At 40.1% G+C, this 16,900-nt stretch overlaps 1 protein-coding gene across 14 annotated transcripts in view; it reads left to right on the top strand.

The window, feature by feature from the left end:
• Positions 1-16,900, top strand: part of LOC139364414 (kinesin family member 1B) — a 178,600-nt gene that overhangs the window by 54,838 nt on the left and 106,862 nt on the right. For 5 of the 14 annotated variants that reach the window (XM_071100980.1, XM_071100971.1, XM_071100923.1 and 2 more), the window contains 9 exons: positions 3,356-3,534; positions 4,125-4,236; positions 7,772-7,849; positions 8,863-8,928; positions 9,653-9,670; positions 12,228-12,303; positions 13,118-13,196; positions 15,314-15,456; positions 16,414-16,455. In XM_071100980.1, the coding sequence (XP_070957081.1) occupies positions 3,356-3,534; positions 4,125-4,236; positions 7,772-7,849; positions 8,863-8,928; positions 9,653-9,670; positions 12,228-12,303; positions 13,118-13,196; positions 15,314-15,456; positions 16,414-16,455 (793 nt within the window). The remainder of the gene's footprint in view (positions 1-3,355; positions 3,535-4,124; positions 4,237-7,771; positions 7,850-8,862; positions 8,929-9,652; positions 9,671-12,227; positions 12,304-13,117; positions 13,197-15,313; positions 15,457-16,413; positions 16,456-16,900) is intronic. The other 9 variants (XM_071100985.1, XM_071100974.1, XM_071100931.1 and 6 more) reach the window with 3 other exon arrangements.

Below are 16,900 nucleotides of genomic sequence, written 5' to 3'. Positions count from 1 at the left end.
ATTCTTCAAGTCTGCTTAAATCACACACTCTCAGTGAGGCTTACCTTGACTACCTTATTTAATACTGTATCTTGCCCTTTACCCCACATCCTGAGCTCTCTTCCCCTGTTCTATTTTCTTTTTTCCATCGTACTCATCATGTTCTAACATGCTTTCTCAGTTACTTATTTTTTATGTTTGTTGTTTATGATCAGTGTCCCTTGCTAGAAGCATAAGCTCACTGGGGGAGGGTTCTTTGTCTGTTTTATTTAGTGATGTATACCAATTGCCTAGTGCCTATAAGAGAACAGTCCTCAGTGAGTTGGATTTGCCAGGTCGCATCTGGAGTGGTTAGTGCAGAAGTAAAAGAAATGATGGCTTTGGATGGATTCACATATCAGAGAATAAGGAATGAAGCACATGAACTTTTACCCAGATTATTTGGGTTCTCTTTGTCTCACATTTGTGTGAAAAGGGACGAGTGTTCCAAAAGATGTAATATATTCCAGGGATTCAGGATTGTATGTACACATTTAAGTACAAAGCAATGATTGAAGAATCATCTCACTTTCTAGGATGACTTGCTGTCAGAAAGAATATTTATTGTTCTGTTATTTTACTCTCATAATAGATTAATTGCTTTAGCTTTCAGGGCTGTCTTTTTTTTTTGGAGACGGAGTCTCACTCTCACCCAGGCTGGAGTACAGTGGCATGGTATTTGCTCACTGCAACCTCCACCTCCCAGGTTCAAGCAATTCTCCTGCCTCAGGCTCCTGAGAGGCTGGGATTACAGGCGCCTGCCAGCACACCTGGCTAATTTTCTGTATTTTTAGTAGACACAGGATTTCACCAGTTGTCCAAGCTGGTCTCGAACTCTTGACCTCGTGATCCGCCTGCCTTGGCCTCCCAAAGTGCTGGGATTATAGGTGTGAGCCACTGCACCTGACTTTTTTTTCTTTTCTTTTTCTTTTTAAGACAAGGTCTTGTTCTGTTACCCAGACTGGAATGCAATGGTGCAAACAGGGCTCACTGCAGCCTTGACCTCCTGGGCTCAGTGATCTTCCTGCCTCAGCCTCCTGAGTTATTTGCACCACAAGCATCTGCCACACTGCGTGACTCCCAAAGTGCTGAGATTACAGGAATGAGCTACTGCATCTGGCCAAGTTCTCAATTTTTTTAAATGGATTTTATTATTTTATTTTATTTTTTATTTATTTTTAGAGACAGAATCTCACTGTCACCCAGGCTGGAGTGCAGTGGCATGGTCTCGGCTTACTGCATCACCAACCTCCTGGGCTTGAGTGATCCTCCCATCTCAGCCTCCCGAGTAGCTGGGACCACAGGCACACACTACCATACCTGGCTAATTCTTTGTATTTTTGGTAGAGATGAGGTTTTACCATGTTACCCAGGTTGGTCTCGAACTCCTGAGCTCAAGCAATCTGCCCACCTCGACCTCCCAAAGTGCAGGGATTCCAGGGGTTAGCCAACACGTCCGACCTTTAATTGATTTTAAAATACAAAATAAGGCCGGGTGTGGTGGCTCACGCCTGGAATCCCTGCACTTTGGGAGGCTGAGATGGGAGGATTGCTTGAGCCCAGGAGTTCAAGACCAGCCTGGGCAACACGGTGAGACCGTGTTTCTGCAAAAAAATTTTTTTTTCATTAGCTAGGTGTGGTGTTATGTGCCTGTAGTCCCAGTTACTCCAGTGACTGAGGCAGGAGGATTGCTTAAGCCCAGGAAGTCGAGGCTGCAGTGAGCCGTGTTTGAGCCACTGCACTCTAGCCTGGGTGACAGAGTAAGATACAGTCTCAAAAAATATATAAAAATAAAAATAAAATACAGTATAAAAATACAGTTAGAGACTGAATGAAAGAAAACGGCAGTAGAAATGGAATTAAGGTTCCATTCCAGATACTCTGAAAATGTGTCCATAGACATTTAAAGTTTAAAAATGCAGGAGCCGTAGTGTAAGCTTGAATAGCTCCATGATACAGAAGGATCTGTTTCCTGGGTAGCATCATAATGTGGCCTATTGTGATGAATTTACCCTAGTTCAGAGCCTTGTTTGCTTAGAAGTCTGATTTTGTAGATTCATCAAGAAAAGGACTGTCCTTAAAAGTTAAGACTTGAGTAAAGCTCATTTGACTGATGTTATGAAACCAACTTGTTGGTTTGTTAACTTTCCCATGAGAAATAACTATTACTAAGGCTAGAACACTCAAGCCATTTGCAAGACTATTTAATATATTATCTTTCTGTGGACAGACCTCTCTGTTGGAACCCTGTTGGTTGTTTGGTGTGCATGGAATTAGAGGGAGAGGAGTTGCTTAGATACGTGTTTAATTGCCCCGGGTTAAGAAATGATAGCTTAATGCATTAATCACCATGATCGAATGGTCCTGCCAATGAGACAAGAATTTATGAAGTGTGTTGTCTGAGGCTTCTTTCTCCCTCACAGATCTTGGATAGGTCCTGCCACCACCAGCTTTCATGCTGGTCAACCCTCATCTCTTCTGGTGGATACATTGTCCATAGTAACAGTCTGGTGAGCTTTAAAGAATTAGCATCACCTGTCTGTTTTGTCTTCTCTGCTCTCTAATATTTATATTGTTCCTTGGTTTTAACTCTAATAGAAGTCTTATTTCCAAGTTCTTGGAGTAACCTCAATGCAAATCCCAGTTACTGACAATAGTATACATTTTAAAAAACATTGATAACTGATAAATTGCTACTCAAATATCTTTTAGCAGTCACTACATTCCAGAGATAATCTGTTTACCTCTCCCTTACAGAGAAAGTCTGAAGGCTGGTTCTACCCTATGCAGTGTGATGATCTGTGTGTGTTGTTAATAGAATAAAAGTGCCTAGGGTTATGGCATTTAACTTTGTAAAGGTTGCTGATCTCTAATTTTAGAACTTTTAATAAAAGTTAAAAAAATTTTTTTGTTCTGTATGTGATTTCTTTTGTTTTCTTTTTCTTTTCTTTTCTTTTCTTTTCTTTTCTTTTCTTTTTTTTTTTTTTTTTTTTGAGACGGAGTCTCACGCTGTTGCCCAGGCTGAAGTGCAGTGGTGTGATCTCGGCTCACTCCAACCTCCACCTCCCAGGTACAGGTGATTTCTCCTGCCTTAGCCTCCCGAGTAGCTGAGACTACAGGCATGCGCCACCACGCCTGACTCCTTTTTGTATTTTTAGTAGAGACAGGATTTCACCATGTTGGCCAGGCTGGTCTCGAACTCCTAGTTCGAGTGATCTCAAGTGATCCGCCCTCCTTGGCCTCCCAAAGTGTTGGGATTACAGGCATGAGCCACCGCACCCGGCCTCTGTATGTGATTTCTTTTTCTCTCTAATTCACTTTACTAATTTGTTCATAGGTGAGCTACATGGAAATTTACTGTGAGAGAGTACGAGATTTGCTGAATCCAAAAAACAAGGGTAATTTGCGTGTGCGTGAACACCCACTTCTTGGACCCTATGTGGAGGATCTGTCCAAGTTGGCAGTTACTTCCTACACAGACATTGCTGACCTCATGGATGCTGGGAACAAAGCCAGGTATGGTGGGAAATAGAGTAATGACTGAGGTCTTTGGCACCTTTTGAGGTCCTTTTTTCCCAGTTAAGTGTTTGAAGCCACATTTATAGCTATGAAAGTTGCTTTTATTGTAGAGTCCTCTGATCCTTTAACTGTGCTGTAACAGTGAGGGCTTCAGCATGTTGGGTTAAGTGTCTTTCTTCCATCTAAACAGTGCATTGCTGAAACATGTTAGAGCTCTGGTTAAGTTTTACTCTTAGGTTTTCATCAAGTCATGGTAAAATGTTAGTTACCATGTATATATGTGGCTATGGTAGTAATTGATTCTGGAATAAATGAGCACCAATAAAGAATAAAAATTAAATGCTTCATTGGTTTCTAAAGGGATAGCTGGAGTATGAAAAATGATTCTGATGGGGTGCCTTTGGAACTTGATGGGCTCACAAATAAGGCAGTATTGAGAGCAGTTGTGTAAGTGACAGTCTTGCAATCTGTGAATAAGTTTAAGACTATTGCTTGTGATTGTTATGCTTATAATGTGGAGCCTGCTGTCCATTTCAACTCTCATCTAAGAATTCCATTGTCACGTGGTCACCTTTATGTTTATTTAGGACAGTGGCAGCTACGAACATGAATGAAACAAGTAGCCGTTCCCACGCTGTGTTTACGATTGTTTTCACCCAGAAGAAACACGATAATGAGACCAACCTTTCCACTGAGAAGGTAGGAGAACTTCAGTCTGTAGGCTTGAGTTGTGAAGGATGGAGATTTTGAGAAGTCCCTTTTGTTGCCCTCTGCTGTTTGTGGAAGGTTGGGTGTTGGGGGGTGCTCTTTTACTTGATGGGGAGGGTGTTTTAAATTTTTCTTCCACCCTACACCAGTTTTCTGTATAGATTCTTAAATGAAGTTGCAAGATAGAGAATAGAGTTAGGAAAAAAAACAATCCAGGACTTTGGGTCTCAAAAACTGCTCAATACAAGACATTTAAGCAGTCTTGTGGGAGAAAGTTCTTTCTTTTCTTCTTCTTGACTGAACCTTTTTATTATTACCATGTTAGTTGCCTTTGGTATGTGTATTCTTTTTTTTTTTTTTTTTTTGAGCTATGATACTGTTATAGTGGGATTAAATGTTTAAGCAAATGATATGTTTTATTCCTGGAAAGTAACTCCACAACAGTTCTGATGTTCTTCAAATACCTTTCTTGCTTATTGATTTTTCATTTTCTATAGTGGTTAAATGTCACAGACTTTAGAGTTAGATTGCTTGCTTTGAATTCTTATTCTGCCACTCTTCAGCTATGTTACTTTGCGCAAACTACTTAACCTCTTTGTTCCTCAGTTTCCCCATCCATAACAGCCTGATAGGATTGTTAAAAGGATTACATGTTAATATAGGTTAAGTGCATACAATAATGTCTGGCACAGAGTAGCCACTCAGTAATGTCAATCTTATTGTTAGTAATAAAAAATTTATGTTGAATACTACTCTATCTACATTCCTAAGAAGGATGCAACTGGATTTTTAAACTTGAAGTTAGGTTTATTGTACTGGCAATTATAAAAGATCCTTTGCCTTATAAAATCCTTTTGATACCACTGTCAACAACTATTAGAATCACCTTTTATTTGTTGACTTATTCCTAGCTGAAAATGATTTTTAAAAATATACTCCTGCTAGGCTGGGCGCAGTGGCTCACGCCTGTAATCCCAGCACTTTGGGAGGCCAAGGTGGGCGGATCAGGAGGTTAGGAGTTCGGGACCAGCCTGGCCAGCATGGTGAAACATTGTCTCTACTAAAAATACAAAAAAATTGGCTGGGCGTGGTGGTGCATGCCTGTGGTCCCAGCTGTTCAAGAGGCTGAGGCAGGAGAATCGCTTGAACCCAGGAGGCAGAGGTTGCAGTGAGCCGAGATCGTGCCACTGCACTCCAGCATGGGTGACAGAGCGAGACTCTGTCTCAAAAAGAAAAACAAAAAACAAAAAACTCCTGCTGGGCACCGTGGCTCACACTTGTAATCCAAGCACTTTGGGAGGTTGAGGCAGGAGATCACCTGAGGTCAGGAGTTCGAGACCAGCCTGGTCAACACGGTGAAACCCAGTCTCTACTAAAAATACAAAAAATTTAGCCGCTCATGGTGGTGTGTGCCAGTAATCCCAGCTACTCCAGAGGCTGAGGCAGGAGAATCGCTTGAACCTCGGAGGCGGAGAGTGCAGTGAGCTGAGGTCGTGCCATTGCACTTCAGCCTCGGTGATAAGAGCGAAACTTCATCTCAAAAAAAAAAACAAACTTCTTATATAGGTGATCAAACAACTTGCTTAGCCAGAGGTTATAATGTTAGTGCTATTTATTAGTTAGTATTTATCTGAATGCCAGGAAAGAACATTGTATATAAAAATGTTTTGGCCGGGCGCGATGGCTGAAGCCTGTAATCTCAGCACTTTGGGAGGCCGAGACGGGCGGATCACGAGGTCAAGAGATCAAGACCATCCTGGCGAACATGGTGAAACCCCATCTCTACTAAAAAAAAAAAATACAAAAAAACTAGCTGGGTGAGGTGGCGGGCTCCTGTAGTCCTAGCTACTCGGGAGGCTGAGGCAGGAGAATGGCGTGAACCCAGGAGGCGGATCTTGCAGTGAGCTGAGATCCGGCCACTGCACTCCAGCCTGGGCGACAGAACGAGACTCCATCTCAAAAAAAAAAAAAAAAAATGTTTTTTGCCCTTCTCCCATGATGTCAAATCTACAAAATTAATGTTAATCCCATAATCATAGCTTTCCTGGTAGTCCATTTTGGATACTTTTGTCTAAACTTTCCTGAAGCTTTATTTTTTTACAACTTTATTGAGGTATTATTGAAGTATACAGTAAATGGCACATATTTAAAGCGTAAAATTTGGTCAGTTTTGACATATTTTTATACCTGTGAAACTAGTGCCACAATCCAGATAATGATAATTTCTATTATTCTCAAAAGTTGCCTCATACCTGTTTGTAGTCTTTCTCTATATCCCTTCTACGGCAATCCCTGGGCAGTTCCGGACCTGCCTTTTGTCAGTATATATTAGTTTACATTTTCTAGAATTTTATATAAATGGAATCATAGAGTATGTGCTGTTTTTTTGTCTGGAATCTTTCACTTAGCATAGTGATTTTGAGATTCATCTATGTTGTTGTGTTTATCAATAGTTCCTTTTCATTGTTGATGAGTATTGCGTTATACAGATACACCACCGTTTATTAATTCAACTGTTGATGGACTTTTAAACTGTTCCCAGTTTTTGATTATTACAAATGAAGCTGCTGTGAACATTTGTGTACAAGTCTTTGTGTGGACATTTGTTTTTGTTCTCTTGGTAAATGCTTAGGAATAGGATGATTGAGTCTTATTGTAGCTCCTTAAGAAATGTCAAGTCCAGGCGCGGCAACTCACACCTGTAATCCTAGCACTATGGGAGGCTGAGGCGGGTGGATCATGAGGTCAGGAGTTTGAGACCAGCCTGGTGTACATGGCAAAACCCCATCTCTACTAAAAATACAAAAAGAAAAAATTAGCTGGACGTGGTGGTGGGCACCTGTAAGCTCAGCTACTCGGGAGGCTGAGGCGGGAGAATCGTTTGAACCCAGGAGGTGGAGGTTGCAGTGAGCCAAGATCACTCCATTGCACTCCAGCCTGGGTGACAGAGCAAGACTGTCTCAAAAAAAAAAAAAAAGGAATATCAAACTGTTTTCCAAAGTGATTGTACCATTTTACATTCCCACCAGCAATATGTGAGAGTTCCAGTTGCTTAAAGCTTCAGTTTTAGTATGCCATTTAATGAGTTGATGAGTTTTACTTATTTTTATAACATACTCTAGTAAACTATGTCGTGTTTATACTAAAGTTACTTTTTTTGAACCGTGGTAATTGCTATGACTTTTGTGCACGCTCTTTTTTTTCTAATTAAAAAAATTTTTTTTTTAAAGACACAGGGTCTTCTATGTTGCCAATCTGGAGTGTAGTAGACAGCTTTGAACTCCTGGGCTGAAAGGAGCTTCCCGAGTAGCTGGGACTACAGGCGTGTGCCACTGCACCTGCTGTGTGTGCTGTTTAAACTGACTCTGATAGGTGTTGTCTTGATCTTTTTGTGCCATATTTAAAAGCTCTAATACTTTTAGTTTTCTCCATACCTTAATCTTTTAAAAAGCATTCTGCCTCTAAATATTTCCTGTCTCTATCTTGCTTATTTTTTAATTGCTCCCATGTTACTGTTCTTTATCAGGTCAGTAAAATCAGCTTGGTGGATCTAGCAGGAAGTGAACGAGCTGATTCAACTGGTGCCAAAGGGACTCGATTAAAGGTATTTATTTTAGCAAATAAATGGCCTGATCAGTAAATGTTCTGTACCATGAGACAGCAAACCATGGCCACCACCTGTTTTTTTTTTTTTTTTTTTTTTTTTTGAGACGGAGTCTCGCGCTGTCACCCAGGCTGGAGTGCAGTGGCCGGATCTCAGCTCACTGCAAGCTCCGCCTCCCGGGTTCACGCCATTCTCCTGCCTCCGCCTCCCGAGTAGCTGGGACTACAGGCGTCCGCCACCTCGGCCGGCTAGTTTTTTGTATTTTTTTTAGTAGAGACGGGGTTTCACCGTGTTAACCAGGATGGTCTCGATCTCCTGACCTCGTGATCCACCCGTCTCGGCCTCCCAAAGTGCTGGGATTACAGGCTTGAGCCACCGCGCCCGGCCCACCACCTGTTTTTGTAAATAAAATTTTATTGAAACACAGCTACATACATTTGTTTATGTATTGTCTGTGGCTGCTTTTGCACTGCAATGGCAGTGTTGTGACAGAGACCATATGGCCCACAAAACCTGAAATAATTTTTGTCTGTCCTTTTATGGAAAAATTTTGCTGACTCCTGATCTGTAACTTCAATAGAAGGATAAGTTATCTAACTAAATAGTTAGGGAGGACATCGTAGTCAGGGTGAGAGTTGAATTGCATTTTAAGGAACAGGCAGCATTTGGCTAGATGGAATTAAGACATGGCAATGGGAATAGGATATACAGTATTAAGATGTGAGAACAGAAGTTTCATGTTGATGAGTTGAGGGAAGAAGGCTGCACACATCTGTAAACTTTTGGAGCACAAACATCTCGAAGATACTTTAGGACTGTGAGTTAGGCCTGTGGTCTCAGCATGTTGTTATCAAGTGGAGAAGAGGATAGATTGAGGACTAAAGGTTGTTTTTAGAACTTGTAATAATAAAGAAATATGCTAGCATATGGCAAATCATGTTTTATGTTGTATATGATATGACAGTAGTAGAAATTCTTCATCATCATTCTTTCATATTTGGTATTTATTTTAGGAAGGAGCAAATATTAATAAGTCTCTTACAACTTTGGGCAAAGTCATTTCAGCCTTGGCCGAGGTGGTAAGTTTTATGCTTCATTATAAGGGGAGTTGTGTCTGTTCAGCAAATATACTTGATGATATTTTATTATTGTTTATGAAGGCTGCCTTTTTGTGGCCCTTTTCTGTAATCTTGCCTTTCTCTTTTTAGAGCTTTTCAGATAAGATACTAGGTATAAAACAGTTTGACTTTGTACTGCAAGTAAAAGAGACTAAGGAGAACAAAAGTAAATATAGATCTGTAAAAACTAGAGCAAACACCTAAGGTTTGACTGATTTTTTTGAGCCTTGTTTTATGTCTATCACAAAAACCAAGTTGATTTATTGTCTGTTCTTTTCCTGTGTAATGTTTTCTGAGTAGGATGCAGTATCTTTTGGAGTATTTTGAGCAGTTTGGCTTTGGTGGATGCTGTTGATTTGAGAGCCAGTAGTAGGTTTTTTGTTTTGTTTTGTTTTTTTCCCAATAGTTTTGTTCTTTTCCTACTCCTTAATGGTAGAACAGTAAAGCTAAAACAAAAATTCTCTTTTTTTAATTAGGGGCTTCATTGCCTACATTATTTAAATTAGTCATTGTGTGTTTTAGTTTAGTTTAAAACCTCATTTTAATTGCTAAGAATTATGAAATGCTTTCTTGCTTGCCTTGGAGAAGTCATAATCTATGACATGAAATTTAAACAAAATCTCATTTTCTACTTGGAGGCTTATCCTGTGTTCTTGTTTTCTCTTTTAAATGCTTTCACCTGTAGGATAACTGCACTAGCAAGGTATGGTGGGGATTGGTAGAGATAAACTAGAATTGACTTTTATGTTTTAAATCTTCACCAGGATGTATGGTGACATAAGTAGGAATGGAACCTTTAAAAATGTTTTCATCATTTGTTTTCTGGCTCTGGAATTTAGAGTGGCTGTAAATTTAGAGTGACCACAAATCATGAGATTTCACACCAAAATTAATTTATAGAACATTATATGCTTTGGAGAAGGAATTAAGAATAAAGGAACAAGGACGGGCATGGTGGCTTATGCCTGTAATCCCAGCACTTTGGGAGGCTGAGGCGGGCGGATCATTTGAGGTCAGAAGTTCTAGACCAGTCTGGCCAACATGGTGAAACCCCATCTCTACTAAAAATACAAAAATTAGGTGGGTGCGTGGTGCGTGCCCATAGTGTCCCGACTATTCACGGGTTTTAAACTGAGGTTTTAGGCCTCAAGGATTACATAGTGGAATGAAAGTTTGTTCCACTAATCTGAATGACCGAAAGGCTTAATTCTCCCTTGAGGTCTGTGCAATCTAAAATTGAACCTGCTATTGGAAATGACTTTCTGATTGGTGGATTGTGTGTCTGTGGGTAGAGTGGAATGAGATGATGTAGACATATTTGATAAGAGATGCTTCTTGCCTACTCCTTTACCTCCTCAAAAAAAAAAAACAACCCACAAGACCAGCCACTAAGAGGCCAGCCACGTAGTACTCGTTTTCTGAATAGAAAAAGTGCTTGTGCAGATAGTAGGATCATCCTTAGTTTAACCTTGGATTATACCAGGACTGGATTTTAAAACTGCTGATTTGCTGGAGTGGTGTTTATCAGTGAGGCCCTGCCTTTCCCCTTAGTAACTTCTTCTTTTTTTTTTTTTTTTTTTGGAGACTGAGTCTCACACTGTTGCCCAGTCTGAGGCACAGTGGCATGATCTCGGCTCACTGCAACCTCCACCTTCTGGGTTCAAGCGATTCTCCTGCCTCAGCCTCCCAAGTAGCTGAGATTACAGGTGCCCGCCACCACCCCTGGCTAATTTTTTGTATTTTTAGTAGAGATGGGGTTTCATCATGTTGGCCAGGCTGGTCTTGAACTCCTGACCTCAAGTGATCCACCCGCCTTGGCCTCCCAAAGTGCTGGGATTACAGGCATGAGCCACTGTGCCCGGCCTCCCCTTAGTAGCTTCTTAAAGTGTCACAACGCAGTAATCAGCCAGCATGTATTTGAATAGCTGTTACCTGTAAAGCATTTGCATTAATTTTTACTTTTAGAAAGTATAATTTTTTTTCATTTCAGCACTGCCTTTTCATTGGTGTTTTTTGCTTTATCCCGTGTTAATAAGAAGGATCATGAAGAAAGCGGAATAAGTAGACTTAATAGAACATTCACCTTTCTAAATTAGCAAATCATATCACTTTCTTAGACCTTTTTACTTTTAGTCTTTGCTTTAATAATTGCATTATTTTTCGCATAATTTCCTTTCAAAGAGACCAAATGAGTATTATTTTACAAGAGTTACTAGATTTGGCCAGGTGCGGGGTCTCACGCCTGTAATCCTAGCACTTTGGGAGGCCGAGGCGGGCGGATTACAAGGTCAGGAGATTGAGACCACGGTGAAACCCCGTCTCTACTAAAAAATATAAAAAATCAGCTGGGCACAGTGGCGGGCACCTGTAGTCCCAGCTACTCAGGAGGCTGAGGTAGGAGAATGGTGTGAACCTGGGAGGTGGAGCTTGCAGTGAGCTGAGATTGCGCCACCACTCCAGAGCAAGACTCCGTCTCAAAAAAAAAAAAAAAAAAGGAGTTGCTAGATTTGCAGCAACCCACCCAATGACATGGTGGTTGGCCAAGTAAATTCACTAACTAGATGACTTGCTCCAACACATCCAACCTGGAATGCACAGGATTAGTATTCTCCCCTCTGCAAAAATAAAAATTGAGGATGGAGTATTAGATGATGTTAGGGAATTATTGTTTATTTTGATAAGTGTGATAATGGTCTTGTGGCTTTTTTTTTTTTTTTTTTTAAAAAAACATGACCTTTTCCTTCACAGTAAGAAAAAGAAAAAAAATGATATGGACAGGATATTAGGTAATAGTATTGTATTGATGTTAATTTTTTGAACTTGGTCATTGTTTTCTGTGTAAGACAATGTTCTTATATGCTGAAGTGTTTAGGGGTAAATGGAGATGAGGTCTGCAACTGACTTCAGAATGGGTCAGGAAAATAAAAAGTTGTAGAAAAGTGTTTGGGGGTTAATTGAAAGATGATTGGCAGAGTATTGATAATGGTTGAAGCTGCATGTTGGGTATGGTAGCTCATTATACTGCTCTCTCAACTGTTGAATATGTTACACAGTTTTCAAAATAAAATGTAAAATGAAAAAATTACCTTATTGCGTGAGTTTTTGGTATTGTGAAGAATTGAAACTATGAATGATAAACTTCCACAGTGTTGGGGTTGTACTGTAATTTAATTTACTTGGGAATTTTAGACTGATTTGCCTTTCTTGGGAATTTTTTTCCCTAACAAAAAATGCTAAGACCATTCCTTTCCCTTTAATAGAGTAAAAAGAAGAAGAAAACGGATTTTATTCCCTACAGGGATTCTGTACTTACTTGGCTCCTTCGAGAAAATTTAGGTATGTTGACCACTAGTGAAAAGTAGTTATCTTTTTCACTTTGATTATCTTTTGTGGTTAATTGTCCTATGTCTGTTTTGGAGACAAATAATCTCTAGATATTCATGTTACTACTTGAGTGTTCCTTGCCTGCTTTCATTTTTACTCCTAATTTCAGCTGGTTGGATTCTCTTGGTTTTAAGCCAGGGTGTACTCCCATATCTCATTTACTTCAGGGCATGAACTGTGCTGTAATTGTCTTCCCAACTGCCCATACCTGTTTCAGATTATTGCTCGCTCTTCAAAGTTATTTCAAAAATCCATGCTCCTCTGAGGTGCACAAAATTAGACATTGCCAACCCTTATTCCTCCTCATTGCTGATGTTTTCAGACCTTCGAATCACTGTTCTTTATTCACTTCTACTTTTTTTTTTTTTGAAATGGAGTCTCGCTCTCTTACCCAGGCTGGAGTGCAGTGGTGCAATCTTGGCTCACTGCAACCTCCGCCTCCCGGGTTCAAGCAGTTCTCCTGCCTCAGCCTCCCGAGTAGCTGGGATTACAGGCACACACCACCGTGCCTGGCTAACTTTTTTGTACTTTTAGTAGAGACAGGATTGTGCCATGTTGGCCAGGTTCGTCTTGAACTCCTGACCTCAAGTGATCCGCTCGCCTGGGTGAAAGAGTGAGACTTCCTCTCAAAAAAAAAAAGAAGAAATTTGACATTACATTAAATCTTAGGATTTGAGATCGCAACCTCAGATTTGACACATTCCATGAAATTTTTCTTTCTTTTAAAATGAGTGTGACTTGAGATACTCATGATTAATCTTTTTAGGTGGCAATTCTCGGACTGCAATGGTTGCTGCTCTGAGCCCCGCGGATATCAACTATGATGAGACTTTGAGCACTCTGAGGTACTTTCTTTTGATCTCAGTAGCAACGTAGACCACATTGCCATCAGATGTCATTTTGTGATACCATGGATGTTTTTGTGCTGTCTGTGTAGTTATTTATGAAAATAATGTTCCTTTCCTCTCGTAACAGGGAAAACTTAGGGAAAAAGTGATTGTATTATAGTAGAATTTACCTCTTTATGGTTTTCCGTTTCATTGGGAAAGGTATGAACTTTTTATTTTTTTATCCCTCATGGATTCCTAGATAAGGCAGGAACTTTTTCATAGGAAAGATTTTTAAATTGCTCAAGTGAGATTTTTGGGTAACTTTTAAATAATAGTGACATTTTCTTATAATATTCATTTCTATAAAAAGAAGTGCCACCCTGCTTGTGGTGTTTGTCGTTATAAGAAATGCTGAAGTCGGCTGGGCGTTGTGGCCCCCACCTGTAATCCCAGCACTTTGGGAGGCTGAGGTGGGTGGATCACTTGAGGTCAGGAGTTTGAGACCAGCCTGGCCAACATGGTGAAACCCCATCTTTACTAAAAATACAAAAATGAGCTGGGCATGGTGCCATGTACCTGTAATCCTAGCTACTTGGGAGGCTGAGACAGGAGAATCACTTGAACCTGGGAGGCAGAGGTTGCAGTGAGCTGAGATGGCACCACTGCATTCTAGCCTGGAGACAGAGCAAGACTCCGTCTCAAAAAAAAAAAAAAGAAAAAGAAAAAAGGAAAAAAAAGAAATGCTGAAGTCATAATAAGTAATAAAAATTATAGGAATATGTAGCAATATTAAAAAATTACCATCATAGCCAGGTGCAGTGGTGTGTGCCTGTAGTCCCAGCTATTTGGAAAGCTGAAGCAGGAGGATCACTTGAGCACAGGAGTTTGAGGCCAGTCTAGGCAACATAGTGAGACTCTGTCTCTTTTTTTTTTTTTTTTTTTTGAGACGGAGTCTCGCTCTGCCGCCCAGGCTGGAGTGCAGTGGCCGGATCTCAGCTCACTGCAAGCTCCGCCTCCCGGGTTCACGCCATTCTCCTGCCTCAGTCTCCCGAGTAGCTGGGACTACAGGCGCCCGCCACCTCGCCCGGCTAGTTTGACTCTGTCTCTTAAAAAAACAAAAAACAAAATAATTACACAACAGAATGTTCATGAGAAGTTTTTTTTGCTTTTTAGTTTTTGTTTTTGTAATGGAGTCTTTTGCTGTGTGGCCCAAGCTGGAGTGCAGTGGCAAGATTGTAGCTCACTGCAGCCTCAGACATCTGAGCTCGTGTGATGCTCCTACTTCAGCCTCCCAAGTAGCTAAAACTACAGGCACATGCCACTAGGCCTGGCTGATTTTTAAAAATTTCTTGTAGGGGCTGGGCGCGGTGGCTCAAGCCTGTAATCCCAGCACTTTGGGAGGCCGAGACGGGCGGATCACGAGGTCAGGAGTTCGAGACCATCCTGGCTAACACGGTGAAACCCCGTCTCTACTAAAAAATACAAAAAACTAGCTGGGTGAGGTGGCGGGCGCCTGTAGTCCCGGCTACTCGGGAGGCTGAGGCAGGAGAATGGCGTAAAAACCCGGGAGGCAGAGCTTGCAGTGATCTGAGATCCGGCCACTGCACTCCAGCCTGGGCGACAGAGCGAGACTCCGTCTCAAAAAAAAAAAAAAAAATTTCTTGTAGGGATCGGGGGTCTTGTTATGTTATTCAGGCTGGTTTCAAATTCCTGGCCTCATGTGATCCTCCCCACTTGGCCACCAAAAGTGTTGGGATTACAGGTGTGAGCTGCCTCCTGAGGCCTATTTTTTATGTATGAGTAGGTTTCATTACTTTAGTCTGGAACTCTCTACCCTTCTTCCATGAAAGACAGTTGATATAATGGAGTGAATACTATACAGTCTCATAAGTTGGGTTTAAGTCCTCTCGCTGTTATTTATTTCCATTGTGATCTTGCGCAAATCACTTAAATTCATCTGAGCCTTTTTCTTCATCTTTAATAGGTACTATAAAGCTTTATATAGATGTATTATTATGAAGGCTCATAAAATGTAAACACTCAGGATATTTGATTTAAAAATAATAGTATGTTACTTATGAGAAGTAGAACATATGAGAAATGACAAGAATGAATTTTCTTTTTGGATCTAGATATGCAGATCGTGCAAAACAAATTAAATGCAATGCTGTTATCAATGAGGACCCCAATGCCAAACTGGTTCGTGAATTAAAGGAGGAGGTGACACGGCTGAAGGACCTTCTTCGTGCTCAGGGCCTGGGAGATATTATTGATAGTAAGTGAATTAAGGATCATTACAAAATCTAATCCTTTCTTCTTCAAGGTTCTTATTCAGGGTTCTTATATTTAAAATAAACTTCAAGTTAAGGAACATGATGAAGCTAAATGGTAGTGAAAATGTTTTTTTTTTTTTTTCCTTAAAAAACTCAATGGAAATGATCTCTAGATTCCTTTATGTAGCATATACCAGGCTATCCGTTTGAACTCATGAAATTAGTTTTTAAATCACAAATATGTCGCTAGTATTTTTTTTAGAATTCTATTTTAGATCAGCAATGAAGTTTATTTGGAATTTTAAACCTGTTATCACTGAGCAGTTAATTACTTCATAGAAATGTTATTTGAAATTTTGGGTTTCGTTTCATGGGTTACTCTGGATTAGTGTAGTGGCAGTAATACAAGAAATGCACCATTCAAGCCTACCTTCAGATAAGATTCTCCTTTGAATGGCCCCCTCCTCCTGTAAAATGATGGATTGCCTCCTGCTGTCTATGAACATATGAAGGGGAAAAGTTCAATTCCTGTGAAGTTCAAGAACTACACTTCCAGACAGTATTGTTTTACAATGTTGTATTAAAATGTATCTTAAAAAAACTCATGATGTGCCTATACAATGGCTTATTCAGAAGTTCTCTAAAGTGAGTAAAATGGATTATTCATATATGAATAGAATATAGGTTGGTTTAGTAAAGCATATTTTTATTTTTTGAGTATAAAATTAATATTATATTCCTTAAAGTTCTAATAAGATTTTCAAGGCCTCTTCTAGTTTAATTCTTCTTATTGATTAGAGTCTGAGTTTAGATGAATACCATTTGTAAAATTGATACCATATTCTAAATATTAACTTTCTCATCTCCCCAAATGCCAAAAAATGCTCTGTTCCCTCTCTGTGTCACTGCTGAACCTGAACTTTGACCCTTCTCGTATTTTCCCTCCTGCTTACCTTCAGTTGATCCATTGATCGATGATTACTCTGGAAGTGGAAGCAAATGTGTGTATTTCACATATTGGTTATTTCCAGTACTCTGACTTGCTAATCTGCCTCTGCTGGATCAGCCTTAAAATGAGCTTTGCATGCCAGCAATCCTTACAGAGAAATCCCAGACAGAGCATAGTATAGAATCAGAAATAATCCTATTTTTGCCCTTCTTCATTTAGCAAACTAATTTTTGCTGAATTTCAGTTTGTGGCTTGAGTGAAGTAGAAAGGCTTGAGAATCTCTTGCTGCGTCTACTCTTCAGTTTTTCCCAGTGTGATTAAATTAAATCCAAAAATCATAGATGATGATAGCAACTGGCACTTACTAATTGTGCATAATATGCCAGGCCCTATTCTAGGCACCTTGAATATAGTCTCTTTTAATTCTGTTAATGGCTTTGAAAATATTTTATTATGTCCATTTTACCAATAATCATTTTCAGTCCGCAAAACTATCT

The sequence above is a fragment of the Macaca nemestrina genome, chromosome 1, assembly GCF_043159975.1.
Source record: "Macaca nemestrina isolate mMacNem1 chromosome 1, mMacNem.hap1, whole genome shotgun sequence".
In the NCBI taxonomy this organism is placed as follows: domain Eukaryota; kingdom Metazoa; phylum Chordata; class Mammalia; order Primates; family Cercopithecidae; genus Macaca; species Macaca nemestrina.
Note: the sequence above shows the minus strand (reverse complement) of the source record. Positions and strands in the feature narration are given on the sequence as shown.